The following is a 22,169-nucleotide window of genomic DNA, read 5'->3' as shown; positions in this document are numbered from 1 at the left end:
GGATGTATAATGAATAAATTATGAAAATACATATATTAAAAAACCACATAGTGCTTTGAGTCTAAGTGGTTCCTTTTTCTAAATATAGTTATAAAAATGTATTGTGTCATTTATGTCATTATATAGCATTATACCATTTATATCATGCTTTATTTTTTCAGTTTATAATTTTCTGACCTTGTTTTCTCTGTGTTTATTGATATTAGTTATGTTTCTGATGATTTCTGATTTTGCTCCACTTTCATTAACTTTTGACTACTGTAATGTGTCCTTTTTGACCTTTCTAGGTTCCCACCAGCATTCATCAACATCATATTCAAAAGACTAAAATGAAAGCAGATGAAAGTAACTCCTTACTTTAGATGCAGTTATGGAAGGACATTTCCTGGAGGCTAGGACAAACTGTACTTCTGACATCACAAGGGAGTTACTTCCATCCTCTTGGGTTTTGCAGTAGCTTAGTAGACAAGTTCTGCAAGAACATCCCTCATTTGTTTATCCTCACAATCCCTCCCCAAACACTGACGTGGAACATGTCCATTTCTTTCACTTATGTGACCACACTTATAAATCCTTCAGCTGATGTTTATGTCATAGTTTACAGCCTCTCTAAAGACGAAGTCTACACCATGACATGAATTTACCCAAAAATAAGGTTTTTTTTTCCAGTTGTTTGGTGGTTGATTCAATTATTTTAAATGGTTTCTGATCGTTTTCTCCCAAATCACAGTGTTGCCACATATTAAAATTGTAATACCACTTACCTTCTGCTGTCAGAGATTGACTTGGAACCAATACTTATTCTTATAAAATAACCTCAGCAAGACTGCATTTTTATTCCACGACACAATAAATAATAAATTCAAATATAACAAATGTAATGTCACATATATTCCTCTAGTTTAGTATATAAATCTCGATTAGTAGGCAATAAAATTTTAAAAATAAAGTTGATATTAAACATCAAAACTGTACTGGAATATTCTTAAATCCATTAATTTCAATAATTTATTGCAAAACTATTACTTCACAAAATATTCCTCAAAACCTACACTTTCCCATCAGTTTTAAGTAGACAGATACAGTTAGCAAGTTATCTGTGTTTGAGCTGCCACCTTCAAGGTTCATTGAGAGCTATTTCCTGAGAATGGGGGCATACTTTCTTCCATGGTTTGATCATCTTACATTAATTACATCTCTGGTCAATCTAGAAGCTACTCTACTGGGACTAAGTTGCAACTTTTTCTCATTGTCTTCACTCCAGGACTGTCACCCTATGGATAAAATGGAATTATAGCAATGCTTCTTCATTATGTCACTTCCATGTGGCTGACCAGATGCCAAGAAATTTTTTTTTAATTGGGGGAATAGATACATGATAAATAGTGACCTTTCTTATAAACAGACAAAAAAACAGACAGACAGACAGATACATGATAGAGACCTCTCTCATAGGCAGGCAGACAGGCAGATAGGTAAATACATGATAGAGACCTCTCTTACAGATAGACAGACAGAGAGAAAATAAACAGAATTTTTGTTGTTGTTTGTTTGTTGTTGTTAGAAAGGTCTACTATAACCAACATAAGAAAAAACAGAAATAGCAGAAAAATCCGGAAGTGCTGGTGGAACTCAAAGACAGAAACTATGTCCAGGTTTCACGATGGTCAGGAACAAGAGTGACAGGAACACAAGTCCCAGATTTTTCTCATTGTCGCCCGTGCCCAAAATACTCATGCATCTGGCTCAGTCTTATGCCCAAGGTGTCTTACTTTCATCTCAAATTACCAAGACAGACTTTGGCTCAGAAAGGAAGATGTCTTTACCCCTTATATTACTACAGCGAAACATCAAAGGCAGTTAACCTTAGAGAGAAAAGGGTTTTATTTAGCTTATAATTCTGAAAGTTCAAAGCCTGGACAGTTATGACACAGGCTCTCCCCGCCTATGCTGCCTCATATCAGAGAGCAGTGCAGAGGTTCATGTTAGAGTAACTGATCACATCTCCAGCCAGGAGACAGAGGGCGCAGTCAGTTTTGTTCCTATTCATGACTATCATCCAAGAGTTACCAAGCAGTCACATGAGAAACTGCTTAATCCCTTCTGAAAGCAACATTCTCAGGGATTAAAGAATTTTCCCTTACATCCCACTCCTAGAAGTTCCCGTGCACCCCCTGATACTGCCATTCTGAGGAGTAAACCTTAGCACAGGGATCCCTCAGATCCCCTCAACTCATCTGCAAATCATATCTTCCCTATTCAATTAACAGTAGCCTTTGTGGCTTGATCAAATTTGTGAATTTACAATGAGACTTAGCTCTCCTCAGAACACTTGGTGAAGTATCTTAAAAGGGGTATTTTAAAATTTCTAATTTGCATATTTTTAATATTTTTCAGTTAAAATGTACAGATACTCCGAAGACTACATTCCAAGGTATGTTAAAACTGAATAACATAAAAAACCCGAATAATGCATTGATTTTCAACTAATAAGGATAGTAACAAATGCTATATAGCTTAAAGATTTGTCAAAGATGTGACCACTTGGGCTAAAAGAAAATGAAAAGTAAATTACTATTACTGAAGATTGGAAGCCATAACATTATCATCCATCCCAGTTATTAATCCATCAAGTTAATCAAAGGGCTGAGTGAAGAATAAAAAGACAGTGTAGCCTGTATCTATAAAACTCTCATTGATATCTGATATAGATATCTATATTGTAATGAAGATGAAACATTAAGAGCACAGTTTAACTTTTTATAAGATCATATAGCACTTCAGACTGTAGAGCAGAAAGCAGTCTATAAAACCTCCTAAGACTTAAGATGTTACCAGACTAGATGGATCATGCCAGAAATCCCAGCAGTGGAAAGAGTGAGACGGAAAACAACACAGATTATGGCAAGCCTGGGCTGCAAGTAGTTAATTTCGAGGCCAGCATGGGATATATAGGGACATTGTCTCAAAAAATAAAACAAATAGAAAAGACACACCCATATGTGAGTGTGCAGGCACGTGTGAGCATGTGTGCGTGTGTGCGAGTACATGTGCGCACACACACACACACTCAATGGCATGGTATCTATAAGGATGATTTCAATCAATAATGAAATGTGATTAATTGATACTGTGAAATAATATTTAATTCCAGCATCTCGTTAATATTTCTTGGCTTAGTTATAGAGGAAATGTAATGTACACTTTTCATTTTTTTGATTTTTGAGAAAGGTTCTCCTACATAGCCATGGCTATCCTGGAATTCACTATGTAGACCAGGCTAGTCTCAATTTCATAGAGATTCACTCGCTTCTGCTTCTCAGTTGCTGGGATTATAGACCACCATGCCAGCTTGTACAAGATATCATTAAAAGAGCATCTGAGGCCATTTAATTTTTTCTGGATGATATATGATATCATTATATTGGATATCATTATATTGTGTATCATTATATTAGATATTTCACTTAGGGATGAAAATCCAAATAAGAAAGATTTCCAAAATGGTGACCTTAGAAACCTTTGAACCAGCTTTCTAGCTGGACAGGTCAGTGCAGGACAAGACAGGACAGGATTTAAAGCCCTTGGGCTCTAAGAGGTCTTTTTATCATAGTTTCTACTCAGTTTAGAAATGTCTCTTACAGATCCAAGATATGGTTGCAGATAGACTCTCTGCATACAAATTTTTGGAACTGTTCCTCCTACTGGAATCTTTAACTTGCAATAATTTCAGGCCATCGAGGATGATTTGCTGACAACAAATGAGAATGCTCATCTCTTTTCTGATGAACTTGATTCTTGATGTTTGAAGGGCAATTAAGATACGACATGCCAGGTGTATCTTGGTGGCGGTACTAAACTTATTCCCAGGGCTAGAGATCAAGAAAGGAAGGTCTAGTCAGAGGTTTTGGCTCGCCTGGCTTGCATAAATCGAACCTACCCCAAAATATAAAAGATAAGAAACAAAATGAAAAAGGTACAGTGCCATAAAGTCTTGTGATTTGATCATTTAGCTAAAGACTCAGTGGATGGCTTTGGTATTAGCCTGAAAAGGATTGGAAAGGAAAATTGGTTCAATATGCATCTCGATGTAAATGGGCTTTTATCTGTAGTATAGGTGGGAATGAGGCCGGTTCTTACGTAACATTCATCCATTTAACAAATAATCAGTCAAGAATAATCACTACACTAGGAAATTCTCAACTACATTCACTGATCCCCAAAGAGTAGACTGCCCCTGCATGGAAGAAACTAAAAATCATCACCATGCCAATCATCAGGAACAGAAGTTTAAATGCCCCAACCCACTGCATCTTGAGCTCCACTTTCTTACCTGCTGTGTCTTCTGAGGAAGACACTAATATGCACATGTATGGAAAGAGTTTATCATTTGCAGTGATAAAGAGTTTACCATTTACAATGCAGCAAGGGCCAAAGAGACCTCCAGGTCATCGTGAGTGGGCCCCAGTGGCTAGGACAACTGCCTGGGGCAGAGCACCTCATCTGCATCTGTCATACGTGTAGAGGTGCAAAATCAGAAATCAGCCAGTGTTTGCTTTTATACCCAAGAGGCAAAATGACAACTAAAGCTGTGAAGGCTCCTGTCTCTATAGAGACTGCAGCCAAGCCCAGGCTTTTCTCACCAGTTCCTCTTCATCCCATTGTGTTTCATCTTCTGCTGTGTACTCTGGTTATCCTTGAGAATTACAAATGAGACAAGGGTGTTCCAAAGTCACCTGGAGAACAGTCATCCAAAAATAAAACTACAAAATGGAAAGAGTTAGATATTTCCTCAAAGATTTAATCATCTATTGCCTGTTAATAAATACCTTAAATATCCATTGCCTGCTGTCATTGTTCTCTCTTTATCCCTGCATTTCTTGTAGGCAAGGTAATTTTTTGGATCAAAGCTTTTGTCAGTGGGTTATTGTTCCCCTCCTTCCACGAGTCCTGCCTGGCTAGGAGGTGGTCATTTCAGTCTTCATGTCGCCTCCTGTTAGGAGTCTCAGCTAGAGCCACAACCATATCCTCCCAGGACCCTACCCTGTTGCAGGCCTCCAGCTTGACAAAGAGATGTCCTCCCTCAGTTTTCCTTCTTGTTCCCAGCCCTCTCACCTCCCACCATCTTTTTCACCACATCTGATCCCCACCTTTTTTTCCTCCCCATTCCATCACCTGCCCAGTTCCCTGTCTTCTGCTTCTACTGTGTATTCTATTTCCCCTTCTGAGTGACATTCAGGCATCCTCCGTTGGGCCCTCCTTGTTATTTAGCTTCCCTCTTCTGATGTCTATACTGTTTGCCCTTCTGAATGAGGATTAAGCATCTTCCCTAGGGTCCTCCTTGTTGTTTAGCTTCTTTAGGACTATATATTTTAGTATGTTTATCCTATATTGTATGGCTAATATCTACTGGCAAGTGACTATATACCCTGTGTATCTTTCTGGTTCTGGGTTACCTCACTCAGGATGATCTTTTCTAGTTCCATCCATTTGCCTGCAAATTTCATGATTTTCTTGTTTTTAATTGCTGAGTAATATTCCATTGTGTAAATATACCACAATTTCTGTATCCATTCCTCGTATGAGGGACATGTGGGTTGTTTCCAGCTTCTGTTGAATGGTGGAGCATCTTTTGGTTATATGCCCAGGAGTGGAATAACTGGATCTTGAGGTAGCACTACTCCCTATTTTCTAAGAAAGCACCAGGCTGATTTCCAGAGAGGATGTTCAAGTTTGCACTCCCATCAGCAATGGAGGAGGATTCCTTTTTCTCCACATCCTCTCCAGCATGTGTTGTCACTTGAGTTTTTTATTTTAGCCATTCTGGCTAGTGTAAGATGGAATCTTAGAGTCACTTTGATTTGCATTTCTCTGGTGGCTAAGGACATTGAGCATTTCTTTAAGTGTTTCTCAGAAAAAAAAAATAAAAGTAGTTTCTTATACCAGCGAGAGTCCCGTGCATAAAACTAAATTTTCATTTGTCAGTGGTTATTAACTGGGAACAGATTCTGGATTAGGAATGAGGACGTGTGTCCACTACTTCTTTAGCTCAAGGACACCGTCTGGTACAGACCCATGTAGGCCCTGCGCATGCTGCCTCAATTTCTGTGAATTCACGTCTGTTGATCCTCTTGATTTAGAAGGCTGTGGTATCCTCCATCCCCTTTGACTATTATGCTCTTCCTGCCTCCTCTTCAACGGGATTTCCTGATCCCTGAGAGAAGGGCTTTGGTGGAGACATCTCACTTAGGGCTGAGTGTTCTGAGGTCTCTCACTCTTTGCATATTGTCTGGTTGTGGGTCTCTGAATTAGTTTATCTCTGCTTCAGGAGGAAGCTTCTCTGATGATGGCTGAGCAAGGCACTGATCTGTGTATGCAGTAAAATGTCACCAGGAATCATTTGATTACTATGTTCTTGTAGTAGAACAGAAATATTTAGTCTTAGGACCCTGAGGCATCTAGTCTCAGGGTCTTGGTCACCCAAGCAGTGTAGGCCATTGGTTGCATCTCGTGGAGTGGGCCTTACATCAAATCAGATTTTGGCTGATTCCTCCCACAGCTTTGTGCCACCATTGCACTAGCATGTCTTGAAGGCAGGGCACCATTGTTGATCAAAAGGTTTGGTGCTGTATTCGTGTCTACGTTACTCCCAATTCCTTAAAACAGCTTTATTAGTTTTGCAGCAATAACTTACCTTTCTCTTTGAATATTGTGACTCTATATTATATCACGAAATTTGGAGGCTGAGAAGAATTTTAATACCATTGGTTTAGAGACAATGCAGTTAGAACTTGTAGATCCAGGTAGAAGTAATGTGTTTAATTTTAAAGAGTAATTTTTAAAAATCTGCTTAGATCACAAAGCATTTGAAGTAAATAAAATAAACACATTTTTACAATAATATATTTTACAAATTTCAAGAGTCTGTAAATACACCTAGTGGCTAGGGTCTCTCTTCAGACATGCCCAGACCAAGCATCTGATTTGACCCCAAACTCTGGCTAAATTATTCTCTCAGCCATACGCTAACTTATTAACTTTCTTCAAAAAAAAAAAAATCATTGTCTTTGTTGGGTATGTAACTCAGAGGAAGAACACCTACTTAACATGCACAAGACCTGACATCTGATTCCCAGCATTGCAAAGGAAAAAAGAAACCCAGCAATTATTGTAATCTTCCACATAAAACATTGCCAAACATTTGTTGTTGAAGTTTATTACATGTCTGCAATAAGATGGAGCTATTTGGCATTGCTAAGTAAAGACACGCTTTTTAATTTGTTCGTTAAGCAGCTGCTCTTGAATAATAGTTTATTTGAGGCGATTAATCACTTGAGACCTGCCTGCAGACATGGGACACTGCATTATAAATCACATCTTATTTTCATTCATAGGGAATAGAGTGATATTCATTTTTTTGGACATGATTTATCATTTGCAGGTTGTGGCTGCTATCTCTGTGGGCTGGGAAAATGGATGGCTTGTCTTATTAGAAGTCTTCACCTTTTGCTATAATATTTTCTGCATATCCAGAATAAAACCATGCTCAAGTTCCAGTATTAAGGCGTAGTGGATGGAAAGAACATTATTTCAGATGAGTTTATTTACTATCAGTTAAGTGAAATGTGAGCCAGCACCTGGACTTTTCAAGCCATTTGTGCGGGCATCTTCTGAACTGTTACCTGTTTAAGGAGACCTGCTTAGTATTTATATATAAACTGCCTTCTTTAAGAAGGTTGGGAAACACTTTGGTGTCACACCTTCAAATGAGTTCCTTTTTCTTTGGATATAATTCCTTCCATCTCTCTATGATATGTAATCTCAAAATGAAAGCAGTTGGTCCTGTTTCATCAAATGCCACTTGCTAAGTGATATGCTTCTCTGATCCTATCCTGCCAATATAAAATTTAGCTATCGGGGCCATTGTCATAAGCATGATATTAGTAGGGCAATCTGGAAATTATGGTAATGTATTTACTGTAATGATAGCATTATTCACATAAAGCAAGAAGGAAATTTAATCAAATAACAAGAACCAATACTCTTGTCTCCCTGTTAGCTTAACTAAAGAGGCAGAAAACTATGTTTTTTATATGACCTTCTAGACTTTTTCCCTAAAACCTTTGGCTTATGTGTCTTTCTGCTTGACTTCCTTAGAATATAGTAGAGCATAGGACTTTCCAATCAAATTTACATTGTGATCCTAGATGTGTTATTAATTTTCATTTATTAGTTAACCAGTTATTACTTAGTAATTATATTTTACTAAGCATAAAGTGGATTTTATCTAATAAAAATTATTTCCCCTGTTATAGAGTTGATGAATATTATGTTGAAGATACTCCAATTTATGGTAACTTAGATAATATTATCCCAGGTAAGTTTTGTTTTGCTATAATTAAACATGTCAAAAACCTAATTACTTCTACAATCAATTTGAAGTGTCTCTTTTTAGAAACCGTCACAGTTAGAAGGATCTAATATACATTAGATCTAATATACATTAGATCTAGCATATTATATAAGATATGTTTGCAAGGGCCACACTGTAAATTACACTATGATATTCAATGCAAGCCAACAGCTCCTCTTTTTTATGAGCTCTTTATTTCATTCTTGTGTAACAACAATACACTAGTAAAAACAATATAAGGTTTAATTTTTATGAATTTTGACACACAGAATATTCTATAATATATATCCATTTCGAGGGGGTGTGGGAAAAAAGAAATAAATCCATTGCTGGAACAGAATATGATCCACAGGAACAGTATTTTGTGATCTGTGTATGGAACCATGACTACAGTTAATGAACACCTTCTCCAGTTTCCTTTGTTTTAACCTGTTCCGTTTAACTGAAGAACCTGGGGCTGGATTGACAGCATGTGGGGAGAAATGAGAACCAAGTGGTTTGTGGCTTTATTTTTCTACAAGTGTTCTCCACTTGAACCTTCTTTCAAAATGAGACACTGTAAAGTCCTCAATCCAAGCAGCTGGGATACAACGTCACTGCTGAGTTCATGAGTGGGGTCTCTGGGTTTATTTTTCTTGCAGATCTCTGAGTCAGACACATTTTTCTGTGATCCAATAATACCATAATATCTACACATCCAAAAAATATATATTTTTACAGTTAGAGATATGTGAACTTTATAAGATTTACAGATTTAACACAGTCTTTTTTCCCATTATGAATGTCCGCTAACTTTCTGCATTGTAACAAACCAGAAACTATTAGAAATATTAAGATAATGCTCCCTCTTTTTCATGTGGCAGAATTATGATCCATCCTATTTAAGTTCTTATGAATTCTAATGTCTCAGGGCCCACTAGACATGTAATTTGAAAATCTACCACAGAGGGCCTCTGAAAGACTCTGCCCAGCAGGGTATCAAACCAGAAGGACCTCCTCATCAGTGGACTTGGAGAAGGGCAGGGGAGGAGATGAAGGAGGGTGAGTGGGACCGGGAAGGAATGAGGGAAGAGGCTACAGCTGGTATACAAAGTGAATAAATTGTAAATAAATAAATAAATAAAATAGTCCTGGGAAGGAGGGGCTTTGTAATCTGAGATGGTCCCAGGTTTTCTTCTGTTTTAAACTATGGCAAATAATTCTACTATTATTTAATATGTAATTGTACTGCTCTACAGAAAATAAAATATTGCTTAAAATTTAAAAAAAGAAAACCAAAGTATACCAGGTGCTTATTTCCCAGACTCTGCCCTCTCATGCTCTGGGCTGGGTTTAGAAATCTGCTGCTTAACAAACAAATACAAGATTATGGTGCTAGTTTCATATGGACTGTGATTTGAGAAACACTTCTCTATGGATTCCCATGTTTCTTTTCAGAGAGAATAGAAAGATTATTAGGTATCTTTTGGTATAATAATTATATCTTCCTCTTTGAGGCCAAATTGGTGCATTGTACAGTTTTGCCAGGTAAGTGGCTGCTCTATGCAGGCATATGTAGAGATATGTTTGTGAGAATAATTATACAGATTAGGATGGTTCACTAAGCATGATGGATGAAGCTGGTACAAATATGATGGCTTTTAGATACCACACAAAAGCTCCAGATCCTTAGAATGGCACTGAACAATCTTGAGATCTTAGGACAGTTCTGTTTAACTAAGATCCCACTGATTGATGTAGCACAAATAATAGTCTGAAAAAGAATTTTAATCCAGTAACATGTCTGCTCTGGCAAGGAATCTCATTGGAAGACCTTCTAGGGCTGTGTGATCTAGATGGAATACAGACACTCTCTGGATTACAGTATGATGCGTTTATTCCCAAACCATGAAAATAAGGTTAGCTTGTAGAAGAAAGCAGCCATGTTTGGAAGTGACATCTAATTGAAGGGCAGATAAAGTGATGATTCAGAGAAAAATCTGATAGAATGAGTCAGAGATAAGATACACCCAACTCGCACAAGAACAGTCAATAAGGGAAAGGTACTGTAGAGCAGTGCAGTATGGGGTGTGGAGTATGGGGGCAGTTTTAGTGGGACAGTTTTACAAAACAGATGGCATAGAGAACAAGTTAGACACAGGTGAAGACAGAACAAGCTAAAGAATGAGAAGGTGTCAGAAGATTAGAACATATTGCCAAAGTTAGTATAAGGCCAAGCAGCGCAATCAGTCAGAAGCCAAGAAAAGCTGGATTGAATCAGTAAGCCTGGAAGATTAGATTGCACAATGGCTAGAAGGTTTCAGGCCTAAGTCTAGGGATAATTAGAACAGAGAAAGAAATGTCCTGGGCTCAGTCCAGGCCACGTAGGAACACATCTTGTTTAGGGCTCTCATCTCATCTCTCCATCTTAAGAAATAAGAGTAACACTTACAAGAATCTAAGTCATTTAATTCAAAATTAAAATGAGGTATCTTGAATACCTCTGAAAGTAACTTCTTATTCACGGAATGAATTACAAAACTGTAATCATTGATGGGTGATGTTCCAAGTACCTTGCTTTATGCCAGTGTTCCACGTACAGGCACACTATGTAGCAAGTTACATAAGCATTACTTTACCTCTGTCGTATCTGTAGATCATCTCCAATGGTAGATTAGATGAGACTTCCACATACTTCTGTGGGACAGAAAATCTCTATGACACAGTCTACATCTTGAGCTTCTTTATGTCATTGATGTGTGGGGAAAAGACTTTTCCGTCTGATCTGCAGGTAACAGTTTGTCCTATCATAGACTCTTTGCATGCCCATCTAAAAGACTACTTAAATAACTCTTGAGGTTATATATTGTTAGCTAAGTATCATTTGGATCAGGCATTTTATTTATACCAGCACATTTATTTTTTTTTTCATGGAAATATCAATCTCTTCTGCTCCCAAGAACCAGTGGAGGAATGCTGCTATGAACAGATGAAAGCTCGACCACAAAGATCTGCAAGTGATTCACATGAAGTGGCTGCATCTGAACAGGTGAGTTTCCTGCACGAGCTAAGTGTACTCCAGTGCAAAGCACCAGGACATGTTTCAAGAGCGCAGAGAGTGTTGTATGATACACGTTCAGAGTAGCCCGTTCAAAAATTTGCAGCATGGATCACATGTCAGGTCCAGAGACCAACCCTACAGGGAAATACAGAAGCAAGAATAAAACTGAAACCATACCCAGACATTCAAAAATAAGTATGGTTCAAAGGACAGTAGATCCTGTCTGCATACACATACATACACACACACACACACACACTCACATATATATATATATATATATATATATATATATATATATATATACACCTGTACAGCAACAAATCTGCACGCATGCTTTGAAAGCATCAAAAAGTTCAGTTAAAGTATTATTCTTTCTTCTTCAAAATCTTTTCTTTTATATCCTTTCAGTACTCCCTAGTAATACTAGAGATGACAATTCCTAGACAATCATGTGAGTCTTGTTTTGTGTACCTCACATGCATTATCTACTTATATTTGCATGAGAGAACAGGAGCTCCACAAGGACCAAATATATCTGGGCACAGGGGCTTGACTGAGACCGATTCTCCAACCAGAGACCATGCATGGATATAACCTAGAACCCCTGCTCGGACATAGCCCATGGTAGCTCAGTATCCAAGTGGGTTCCTTAGTAAGGGGAACAGGGACTGTCTCTGGCATGAACTTAGTGGCTAGCTCTTTGTCCTCCCCACCCCGTGTGAGAAGCGCAGCCTAGCTAGGCCACAGAGGAGGACATTACAGCCAGTCCTGGTGAGAGCTGATAAGCTAGGGTCAGATGGAAGGGGAGAAGGACTTTCCCTATCAGTGGACTTAGAGAGGGGCAGGGAGGAGATGAGGGAGGGAAGGTGGGATTGGAAGGGAATGAGGAAGGGGGCTACAGCTGGGATACAAAGTAAATAAACTAATTAATATAAAAAATAAAAATTTAATTTAAAAAAAATAGTGCAGAAGAAAAAAAAGCTTGTCTTGGAGCACTCAAATACTACACAAAGAGACAGAATCTAAAGGGTAGATCATCTTTCATATAATATTCTTGTGTATTTGGGAATTTCCCATTGTGGTAGAATTTTTCTCCTTTTCACCACATGAATTTTATAAGAAATCAGACTTTTTTAACAATTCTTCGTCTTCATGTAGGACTCCTAACAGTGGGAGCAGGGGCTGTCTCTTACTCTGTTGCTGGCTTTCAGAACTTCTTTCCCTACTGGGCTGCCTGGTATAGCCTCAGTAGAAGTAGATGCACCTGGCCTAGTCTTACTGAAACTTGATGTGCAAAGTCTAGTTGATATCCATGGGAGGCCTCCCCATTTCTGTGGAGAAAGGGAGGAGGAGTGGATGGGAGAAAGGGCAGGGGAGAGGACTGTGAGGAAAGGAGGGAGAAGAAACTTCTATTGGGATGTAAAGTAAATAAATAAATTAAATAATTAAAAAATTTAAAAATCAAGATGTGATATTTGAAAAAAAAAGTCACCACAAATATAGTCAGATACTTGATTAATTATAAAATTTGCTTTTAAGGGGATGGAGAAATGGCTCAGTGGTTATGTAAGTGGTTATGTTTTATGTAAGACTGGGGTTCAGTTCCCAGAACTCACACTGGAGTGCTCCCAAAATACATGATATAGTATCTTCTGTTAAACACACAACAATGAATTTATGAAAGAAAAGCTCTTGAAGGTGATTAGGTTGTAATTACACCCTCTAGAAATGTTTTAGTTATAAATATACCAAGAATTTTCAATAGAAATTATGACTAAATACATGGGAATTGCACACAGTAGCTTTGTTTGAGCTGCATCTGGTTTTTATTCAAGTGGAAATGATGAAAAATTGTGTAATATTTTTGAGTCTGCTCTTTTATGAATTCTGTATTTAAAGATGCTATTCAGAAGACTAGTTTTTATTCTATTACATTCTTATGAATTTAGTTTCACACATTAGAGCCATCCCTTCCTAATTGCTCAGTTTCACTTTATCTGCATAATCATGGCCAATTTGCTCCTCTAGTACTCTGCTACACAGATCAATCACAGAAGTGTAGGAAATTACAATAACATGCATAAGCTGGAGGCAAAGAGGAATACGAGGGTCCTTCCCTTGTCCTTTGAAAAACGATGTATGTGTTTCAGAGACTGTAATTTGAGTGTCTAGGTCTACATCAAGAAATTTAGTCTACTCCTAGGAGTTCATCAGAAAACGTAAGAATAAGATTAATCCCCAACTGTTCCCATATCCTGTAAACTTGAAGGACATACATATATGATGTTCCATTGATTGATTGATTGATCTCAGATCAGTGCTCTGACTCCTTAATCAAAAGCATCCTCTTCCTTCCCATACCAATACTTACTATGTTCTTCACTATTTCTCCTGAGGCTTTCAGACTCGTACAGCTTTGACTAATTCCTCTGTTTTCTTTCTCTTCTTGGAAATAAATCATTATCTGCCTAGCATGTGTGTAAATGATCTCAATATTAAAAAATAAAAATTTTAAAATCTTACTTTGATGTGCTTTTCCCTATAATTTCTCAACTAGATGGAAATTAGATGGGTTCTTTCCATCCATTGTAGTTTCTGTTTCTTTCTAGAGACTCACATTCTTTTGCCCTTTCCTCTATGTCCTCCCACTCCCAATTCACTCAACTGAACCATAGGAGGTTCTAAAGTATTTAGGAGGATTCTAAAGTATTTAACGTACATCTCTGATACTTCCTAGAGACTCACTTTTTTTTTTACCCTAGAACTAACTGATAAAATGCAATAGCTATTGGTCAGCCACATATTATTTGTAGTGATCTCTTATAAGTGCAGATACCGAATTCCAAACACGTTGGAATAAAAGGGAAATTATAGCCCCATACAATAGACAGAGCTAAGAGTGCACTTTGTTTTTGAGATGATTGAGGAGAGAAGCTCTCCTCATTCGCCTCATGAACTTACGACTTCCTTCTATTCTGTTGTCAGCAGACTCCTCCAGGGAGGCTGGGCAAGCCACTAAAGGCCTGTGTATTTTTCCTCTTGACTCAAGGGAAAAATACCTTTTCTATTCTTGAGAGTAAATATCAACTTTAGAACCAAACATTCCCATTTCTGGTCCATTTTCTTGGGCCCTGTTGCCAGGAAAATGGGAAATGTTGAAGAATATCTTGTGTGTGTTTGAAAACTTCACCTGTCAAAAATAAATCTGAAGGCCTATAGCTGGAGCAGGAAATAAGAGGCAGGGCCTCCAGCAGGATTCTGGGGTAGAGCCAGGCTGGAAAGATTCAGCAGGCAAAATATGAGGAGCATGGATGCATAGCATCTGGGGTGAGGAAACCAGCTACATGGCAAAATGTAACGTAGAATAAATGGGTTACTTTAAGTTATGAACTGTTCAGAGAAGAGCCTCGCTATATGACCAAGGTACTTGTAAAATCTATTTTGAGTCTCATGAGTCTTTAGTCTGTGAGCTTGGGGTAAGGAGGAAAAACGTCTGCAACAGAGAGGTAATGGGAACTTGGTCCAGCATAGGTCAGTTGCTTAGTCTTGTTAGACTTGGGTATAGCACTCCAAGTATGATATGGCAGGATTTACCAAAGAAGTTTTTTTTTTTTTTTAGAAATGCTTAAAGAATAGCAATCCTGATTTAAAAAACAAAACAAAACAAAACAAAACAACAACAACAACAACAAAAACCCTAAAGATCATGTAAATGGAACCATCCTTTTTCCCTAACATGAAAACACAAGACATTTGTCTTATGCCAATAGAGATATACTTGGCAGATACTCCTACGCACTGGGACTTTGTTCATCCAAACATTACTTCCTCAGCCTCCGGCCTCACTGATTGATACGATTTTTGACCTGGTCTAGAAAGTATATCCTGAACATAGATAACTACACTATATTCAATGGAAATCCTTCTATTTTAGTTTGAAGCATGTAATAATCATAATGCCATCTGCTTTGAACATTTACAGCTTCTACATGTACTTTCTCTATTTACCAATGATTTCAACACTATGAGATCCATATTACTGCTTTTTAAAAGTAAGGATGCTGAGACTGAGCGTGGTTTTAAGAAGCTGCCCAAGGCCCTATACATAGTACAACTGAGACTTAAGCTGCAACACAGTCAAGGTCTGGGCCTCAGCCTATCAACCTGTTGTTTCCCAGTGTTGCGTCAGTCTCCTGTCCTCACTGACACGGACGCAGCTCTAGGATAAAATGGAAGAATGACATGTTCCATGCTGTCTTAGATGTCAGTTCTGTAAAGAGATCTGTTTGCTTTATTGTTTTGTTTTGTTGTTTGTTTTGTCTTTTATTGTTTTGTGTTTTTGTTTTGTTTTGTTTTGTTTTGTCTTTTGAGAAAGGGTTTTTCTGTGTGGCCCTGGCTGTCCTGGAACTTACTCTGCAGACCTATAGACCAGGCTGGCCTCTTAACTCAGAGATTTGCCTGCCTCAGCCTGCTGAGTGCTGGGACTCTGTTTGCTTTATTCTTATGACTCTTTTAAAAATGTAAAGTAAGAGGCAGAGGAAGGATTTTTGGGTCCTTATAAAATATCAAACCACTAATTATTAAACACATGCAAATCACACCTTATGATGTGTTAAATATCTCCCTATCATGTTTTTCCCCTCATAAGCAAAACTTGGTAGGAATGCTGAAATGCAGGAACTACTTGAGGTGAAGATGAAGATAGAAAGCAGTGAGAAATGATCTAAAATGTTCATGTAAGTTTTGATGACGGGAAATAAGATCCATGAAGCTTCATCTAAATACTTTTCTTTTTTAACTCAAAAGTTTTTAATTGATTACTGATTTGTTGTTGCTGATTTTAACCATCAACTTTGGCAAAATAAGGTAACTAAAGCCAGAAAACAAATTATTTGATTTTTCATAGGCCATGGAAATGTATAGATGTCTTGGAAATTAAAGAATAGGCTAACAATAGAAAAACTAACTTACCTGTTTTTCAGGTACCTGCCGAAACTCAGTTGTGCTACGCCTCACTGGATCACAGCGTCAAGGGGAAACATAGAAAGCCCAGGAAGCAGAATGCTAATTTCTCGGACCGGGGAAAGGATGCAGTGGATGCCAACATTTCTCAGATCAATTTGGTAGAAAGTTTCCCGCCAGATAACCAGGCAGTAGACGAAAGCATTCACGATGATCCTGCTCGGCTGTTTGGATTGATCCGTGCCAAGAGAGAGCCTGTCATCTAGCTGGACTGTGATCCAGCTCAGTATTAACGCCCTATCAGAGATGGCGAGGGAAACAAGATCCTCATGTGGCACGCTAGGACTGGTAGGATGACAGTCTGCACATTTGTCTGTGGGATGGTAGCTTCCTTTTTTTCAGAGATTGCCTCTCACACACTAAATCTAATGCCGTTAAAATTAGATATATGAGTTCAGTTAAGAAAATCTCCAAGTAAGAAAAGTAAAATAATAAAATCCAGTTTGTAAGTTAAATTACTTGATAACAAAGTCAGAATGTACAGTAACACCTAATGAGAACAATTTAAAAAATTTAAGTACGTGTGTGATCTAGGACATGTTGAATGAAAGTAAAAGCCAACATCTTTAAAAAATTTAATCAGTCATTTCCTCTTTCATCAACATGAGTAAATAGTTAGAAGAAAGTTCTGATTGAAAGTATATTGCCAAGCAAACTAGGATAATCTTGAGAACTTTTCCAAAATGTAAATAACATCATTAGTTTAAGAATAAATTCATGTTCTTTACAACAATTTAAAAAAAAATAAGAACTTAGATATTCTACTAGCTACAGATATTCAGTATAAATAACTTTGTGTTTGTGGATATTTTACTAGATATAACTATACAAATGTAGCAGTTGTTCCTTTTTTCTATTTTAACTTAAAAGTAGAGGATTATGCATCTTATTTAAGATGTCTTTATGTATCAAGAGACTGGCTTGATTTCTACCATATTGACTATATCAAAATGTATTTTGTCTTTGGTAATGCTGGGAAGAAAATACACGGTCTTTTACATGAAAGACAAGTGTTCTACCACTGAGCTCCAACCCAAGTCTGTCTCATAATTTTAGTGTCTGCATTGTATTTCATTTGATTAAATCAAAATTCATTTAAACAGTTTTGAAGACTACTTACATTAATTCATGCTTTTATTTTGTGTGTTCACGAATAACATTTTAATGAGAATGTTTCAAGACATGTCTGGAAACTCATCAAGTTTCTTCTTTTTGTTAGGTGTCTAGAAGGGAATTAAATATATAAAATATGGGTTTATGTTGTTAATCTCCATAGGACAGATCTCTGCAAGGTCAGAAATTGGCACAAAATATGCATACAATATAGATTCTAAGAGATTGCCACATTGTCTCCCAAACAGTTAACTCTATAAACTTGAGCTTGGCAAGAAGGTGCAGAGCTGTGATTCAAGCATGCAGGATGTTGAAGCAGAAAGAGAGAGCATTGTTAGTTCTAGACCAGCTGGGCCTGCAGATGAATTCCTGGTCAGCTTGGGCTAAGAGTGAAACCATGTTTCAAAAAAAAACAATCAGAAACAAAATAACTTCTCTTACCCTCCAATGAGAAAGAAAACTTTGTAATAAACATCGCTAACTCTTCATAATCTATATTTTTTAAATGCTACTTTGACAGAGAAACTTTGACACAACATACTTTTCTTTCTGGCTGTGTGCTATCGATTTTATATATATATCACATTTTCATAATACACTAATTTTAAGTTTTGATACAGTTATATAATGTCTACCTTCCCTTTCCTTCCTCCTAAACCTCTGCATGCATCCCTCTTGCTTTCTGTCAGTGACCTCTTTTTCTTTAATTGTTACATATATGTATATGTGTAATTGTAGAGCTTTACCTAGAGAAGACCATGTCTCCAACTCTCAGCATTTCCCAGTTACCCATGCATTTTGTCTAGGACTGAGGCCCTGCAAGCTTTCCCCTCTCCATGTTGGCATGTCCATTGGCATCATCGTTTAGCTCTTGTTTAGTCAATCATGTTGATGAGACTTAGTGATTTTTATTTAAACTAACAATTATTTTTTTAAAAAATATTGAAATAATAAAAGTACCTTCATAATTTTTCATGCCATTAGAATATCTTGACATCTCGAGTTCTTTGTATCCATGCAGGATTCTGTCTTGTACCCCACATTTCAGCTTAAAGGATGTCTTTAAGTATTTATACAATTCAGGTGAATAGTGATAAAACTCTCTTGGCATGCTGTGCATCTGAAAAAGGCATTGTTCTAATTTTTAGAGATACTGTCACTGGGTAAAAAATTCCCCAAGTTGAGCTTCTTCAATCAATCTGAACTGTTCCTTTTTTGGACACATAGATGCCATACAAAAACTTCCCTATACTGTTTAACTGTTGTGACTTGCAGAATCAGTGTTGATGGATTTGAATCAAGTTGGCTACCATTTCCATCAAGCCATTAAGTCATCCTTGTAGATTTGAGAATCAGGACAAGCAAAACCTGTCCCCATGCTAACATTGTGGATGTATTTTTCACCCAATAAAATTTGAATTTCAACCAGAGATCCATTCTCCTGAATAACAATGTACAAGGGGAAGTGTGCAGTCACTTCATCTTGTAATTGAACTCATTGTCACAACCTTAATTGAACATGTCTACAAATAGTTTGGACAGTGTCCAGTTTTTTTCCTGCTTCTCCATCATTTGTCAACCTGGAGCCTCTTCTTTTTCTCTTTAAGGAAACTCAGCTCCACACTGGTGTGATTACAGCCTCTCCAGAGGGCTTCTTCAGGGCCCTTCATGATACCTGTGTGCTGCCTCAGAGTAATGTTGACATTTTCTGGAATGTCAACAGTCTGACTGGTGAGAATGTTCTTCATTCTCACAGAAGATGTGGCCAAAAACAAAACAAAACAAAACAAAAAACTTTCTGCTTCTTTAAAAGATAACATTTTATTGAATAAAAGATATTGTGAATTGTACTTTATTTAATGATGGATATTTTTTAAACTATTTGACCATTTCTTGTAAAGTGTCAAGTTATTTGGACATGATTTGATATTTTATATACTTATTTTTCTAATAACTTTTTTAGCTAGCATACAAAGTAATGAGTTTTTCAATGATGTGTGTGTGTGATTATACTTTGCTCTGATTCATTTCCTCCCCCCACTATCTTATTTATATCACCTACTCACTGTGGATTAATACTCTTTCCTCTCCCAGATTGTCACTTCTGCTTACACATCACATGTGTTCCATTACCGTCTTTTTCCCAACTTACTTAGGAATTCTTTCTTCCTCTCTCATGAGTCCCTTTCATGACCTTCACGCAGACATACACAAGAAAGTGCATTCATACAAGCACACACGAGAAAGAGAAACACACACACACATATATAATTACAAATCTAGATTCTGCATAATAGAAAAAAACATGCAGCATTTTCCTGAGTCTGACTTATCTTGCCTAATATAATGATCTCAAGTTACATCCATTTTCTTGTAAATATCATGATTTAATTTTCTTTATGGCATAAAATTTCATTTGTGTATGTACCACATTTTTCTTTGTCCATCTTTGTCATCTTTTGATGGACAAGGAAGTTGGTTCCATATCCTGTATACTGTGAATGGTCCAGCATTTAACTTGGACACACAAGTATATGTGTGGTATAATGATGTCGCATCCTTTGGGTATATTCCCCGGAGAAAAATAGCTGTCTCATATGGTAGTTCTAATTCAAATACTTTTTATGACCCCTATACTTATTTCCATAATGGCTGCACGAGTTTAGAGGCCTACCAGAATGAATAACCCCTCCACCAAGTGATGCCATTTGTTATGTTAATGATAGCCATTCTAATGGGAATGAAATGGATCCTCAAAGCAGTTTTCATTTGCATTGTTCTCACAGGTAAGGTGAGTGTTTCTAAGCCATTTGTATTTCTCCTTTTGAGGACTGTCAACACATTTCACTACTCCGTTTGTTAACTGGACTGTTTCCGTTTTTTATTTAACTTTTTGCAGTTCTTTGTATTTCCTGAATATTAATCCCTTCTCTGATATGTGGTTGGCAAAGACCATTTCCTATCCTCGTCACTGAGATGATTATTTTCTTTACCATGCAGAAACTGAACTTCATGTACTGCCACCACCTCATTTTTGGCATTATTCCCTGGACTATTAAAATCCTTCCCAAGTGTTCTTGCCCGTGCCTTTTTAACTGCAGGTGTTTTGTTTATTTTAAAGTTTCAGGTCTTACATTAAGTTCTTTGATCCACTTTGAATTTATTTTTATATAGTGTGAGAGATATAGATCTTTTGTGTAAATTCAGTTGTCCTAGTTAAAGAGACTATCTTCAAGATTATACCATAAAGCTTTGGCCAAAATGCTGTGGCTACATCTGTGAGGGTTTATTTCTGAGTCCTCTGTTCTGCCCTATTATTTATAAGTCTGCTTTTGTGCACGTACCATAGTGCTTTTGGCACTTTGGCTCTGCAATACACTCTGGGATTAGCTATTGTGATATCTCTAATATTACTAATATTACTCTTTCTGCTAGGGATGTCTTTGTTTTGGGGGGTTTTGTGCTTCCACATGTATATTAGATTTCTTTCTCTCTAGTTCTGTGAAGGATGTCATTGGAGTTTTCATGGAGATTTTGTTTGATCTTAAAGCAGCTTTTGAAAATATAACTATTTTCACAATATTAATTCTGTAAATTCATAGTCAAGGGCAGTCTTTGCATCTCCTAGTGTCTTTTTCAGTTTCTTTCTGTGGTGTCATAAAGTTTTTATTGTAGAAGTCTTTTACATGGTTACCATGGGTAACCGGGATGATGGCAGTAGCCTGTATTTGGAGTCTTCTGAAACCTCACTGATCAATAAATTGTAGGGAGATTTTCTATTTTCTCGTTTGCTTATTGAGTGAGTATTTGAGGAGTGTCCTTTACATATCTGTAGAAAATACTCTAGAAATTACTCACTCTCTCCTATGTTTTTTCTTCTTGACCGATTTTTCTCAGTTCCCATGATACCTAAGCAACCTCCACCTATGAGAGCATGTGAAAACATCTGCTAGAGCAATAATTCTCAACCTATGGGTCACGACCCCTTTGGGGGTAAAAGATACTTTTCACAGGGATCACCCAAAACCATCAGAAGATACAGATATTTACATTAGAATTCATAACATCAGCAAAACTACAGTTATGAAGTAGCAATGAAAAAAATTATGATTGAGGTCACCACCACATATAAAGATAAAGGGTTACATTGTTCTGCCCAGTTCATGAACCCCAAAAGACCAAGAATAACTAGACTCCACTATAAATACATGAGGTTCTTTTTATTGTAAATTACAAGCTGCAGCTTGGACCCACACACCCCACCGCCGAAGCGGTGGGAGCTGAGCGCTTTGTGACCAGGTTAGTTGGGTGATTTAAAGATTCTAGTCCATCCCAGCATGCCCAAGGCAGGGGCAGTTCCTGCCTGGCAAGCAACTATTGGTCAAAATGCAACATTTTGAATCGATTGGCTGTAGGAAGGTTCCCAGACCATTAATGACCTGGTGTCCCTCCCTAGGGGGATGGTCCTGTTTCCTAGCAACTGTATCTCTAGTGGGTGGGGAAAGAATGCAGTGAGGTGGCCCTTCCCCTCAGGGCATTACTGTACTTCTTTACCTACCTAGCTCAGGCCTTAATAAT

The 22,169-nt window shown here is 37.4% G+C and overlaps 1 protein-coding gene across 1 annotated transcript in view; it reads left to right on the top strand.

Annotated features, from left to right (window-relative positions):
* LOC110543005 (T-cell receptor-associated transmembrane adapter 1) overlaps positions 1 to 17,161 on the top strand; it is a 41,012-nt gene extending 23,851 nt beyond the window's left edge. Inside the window, exons 3-6 of the mRNA XM_060370993.1 lie at positions 2,398 to 2,434; positions 8,316 to 8,377; positions 11,353 to 11,441; positions 16,439 to 17,161. Coding sequence (XP_060226976.1) covers positions 2,398 to 2,434; positions 8,316 to 8,377; positions 11,353 to 11,441; positions 16,439 to 16,684 — 434 coding nt within the window. The 3' untranslated portion in view covers positions 16,685 to 17,161. The remainder of the gene's footprint in view (positions 1 to 2,397; positions 2,435 to 8,315; positions 8,378 to 11,352; positions 11,442 to 16,438) is intronic.
* Positions 17,162 to 22,169: the final 5,008 nt, after the last annotated feature.

The sequence above is a fragment of the Meriones unguiculatus genome, chromosome 17 (genome assembly GCF_030254825.1).
Source record: "Meriones unguiculatus strain TT.TT164.6M chromosome 17, Bangor_MerUng_6.1, whole genome shotgun sequence".
Taxonomy (NCBI): domain Eukaryota; kingdom Metazoa; phylum Chordata; class Mammalia; order Rodentia; family Muridae; genus Meriones; species Meriones unguiculatus.
Note: the sequence above shows the minus strand (reverse complement) of the source record. Positions and strands in the feature narration are given on the sequence as shown.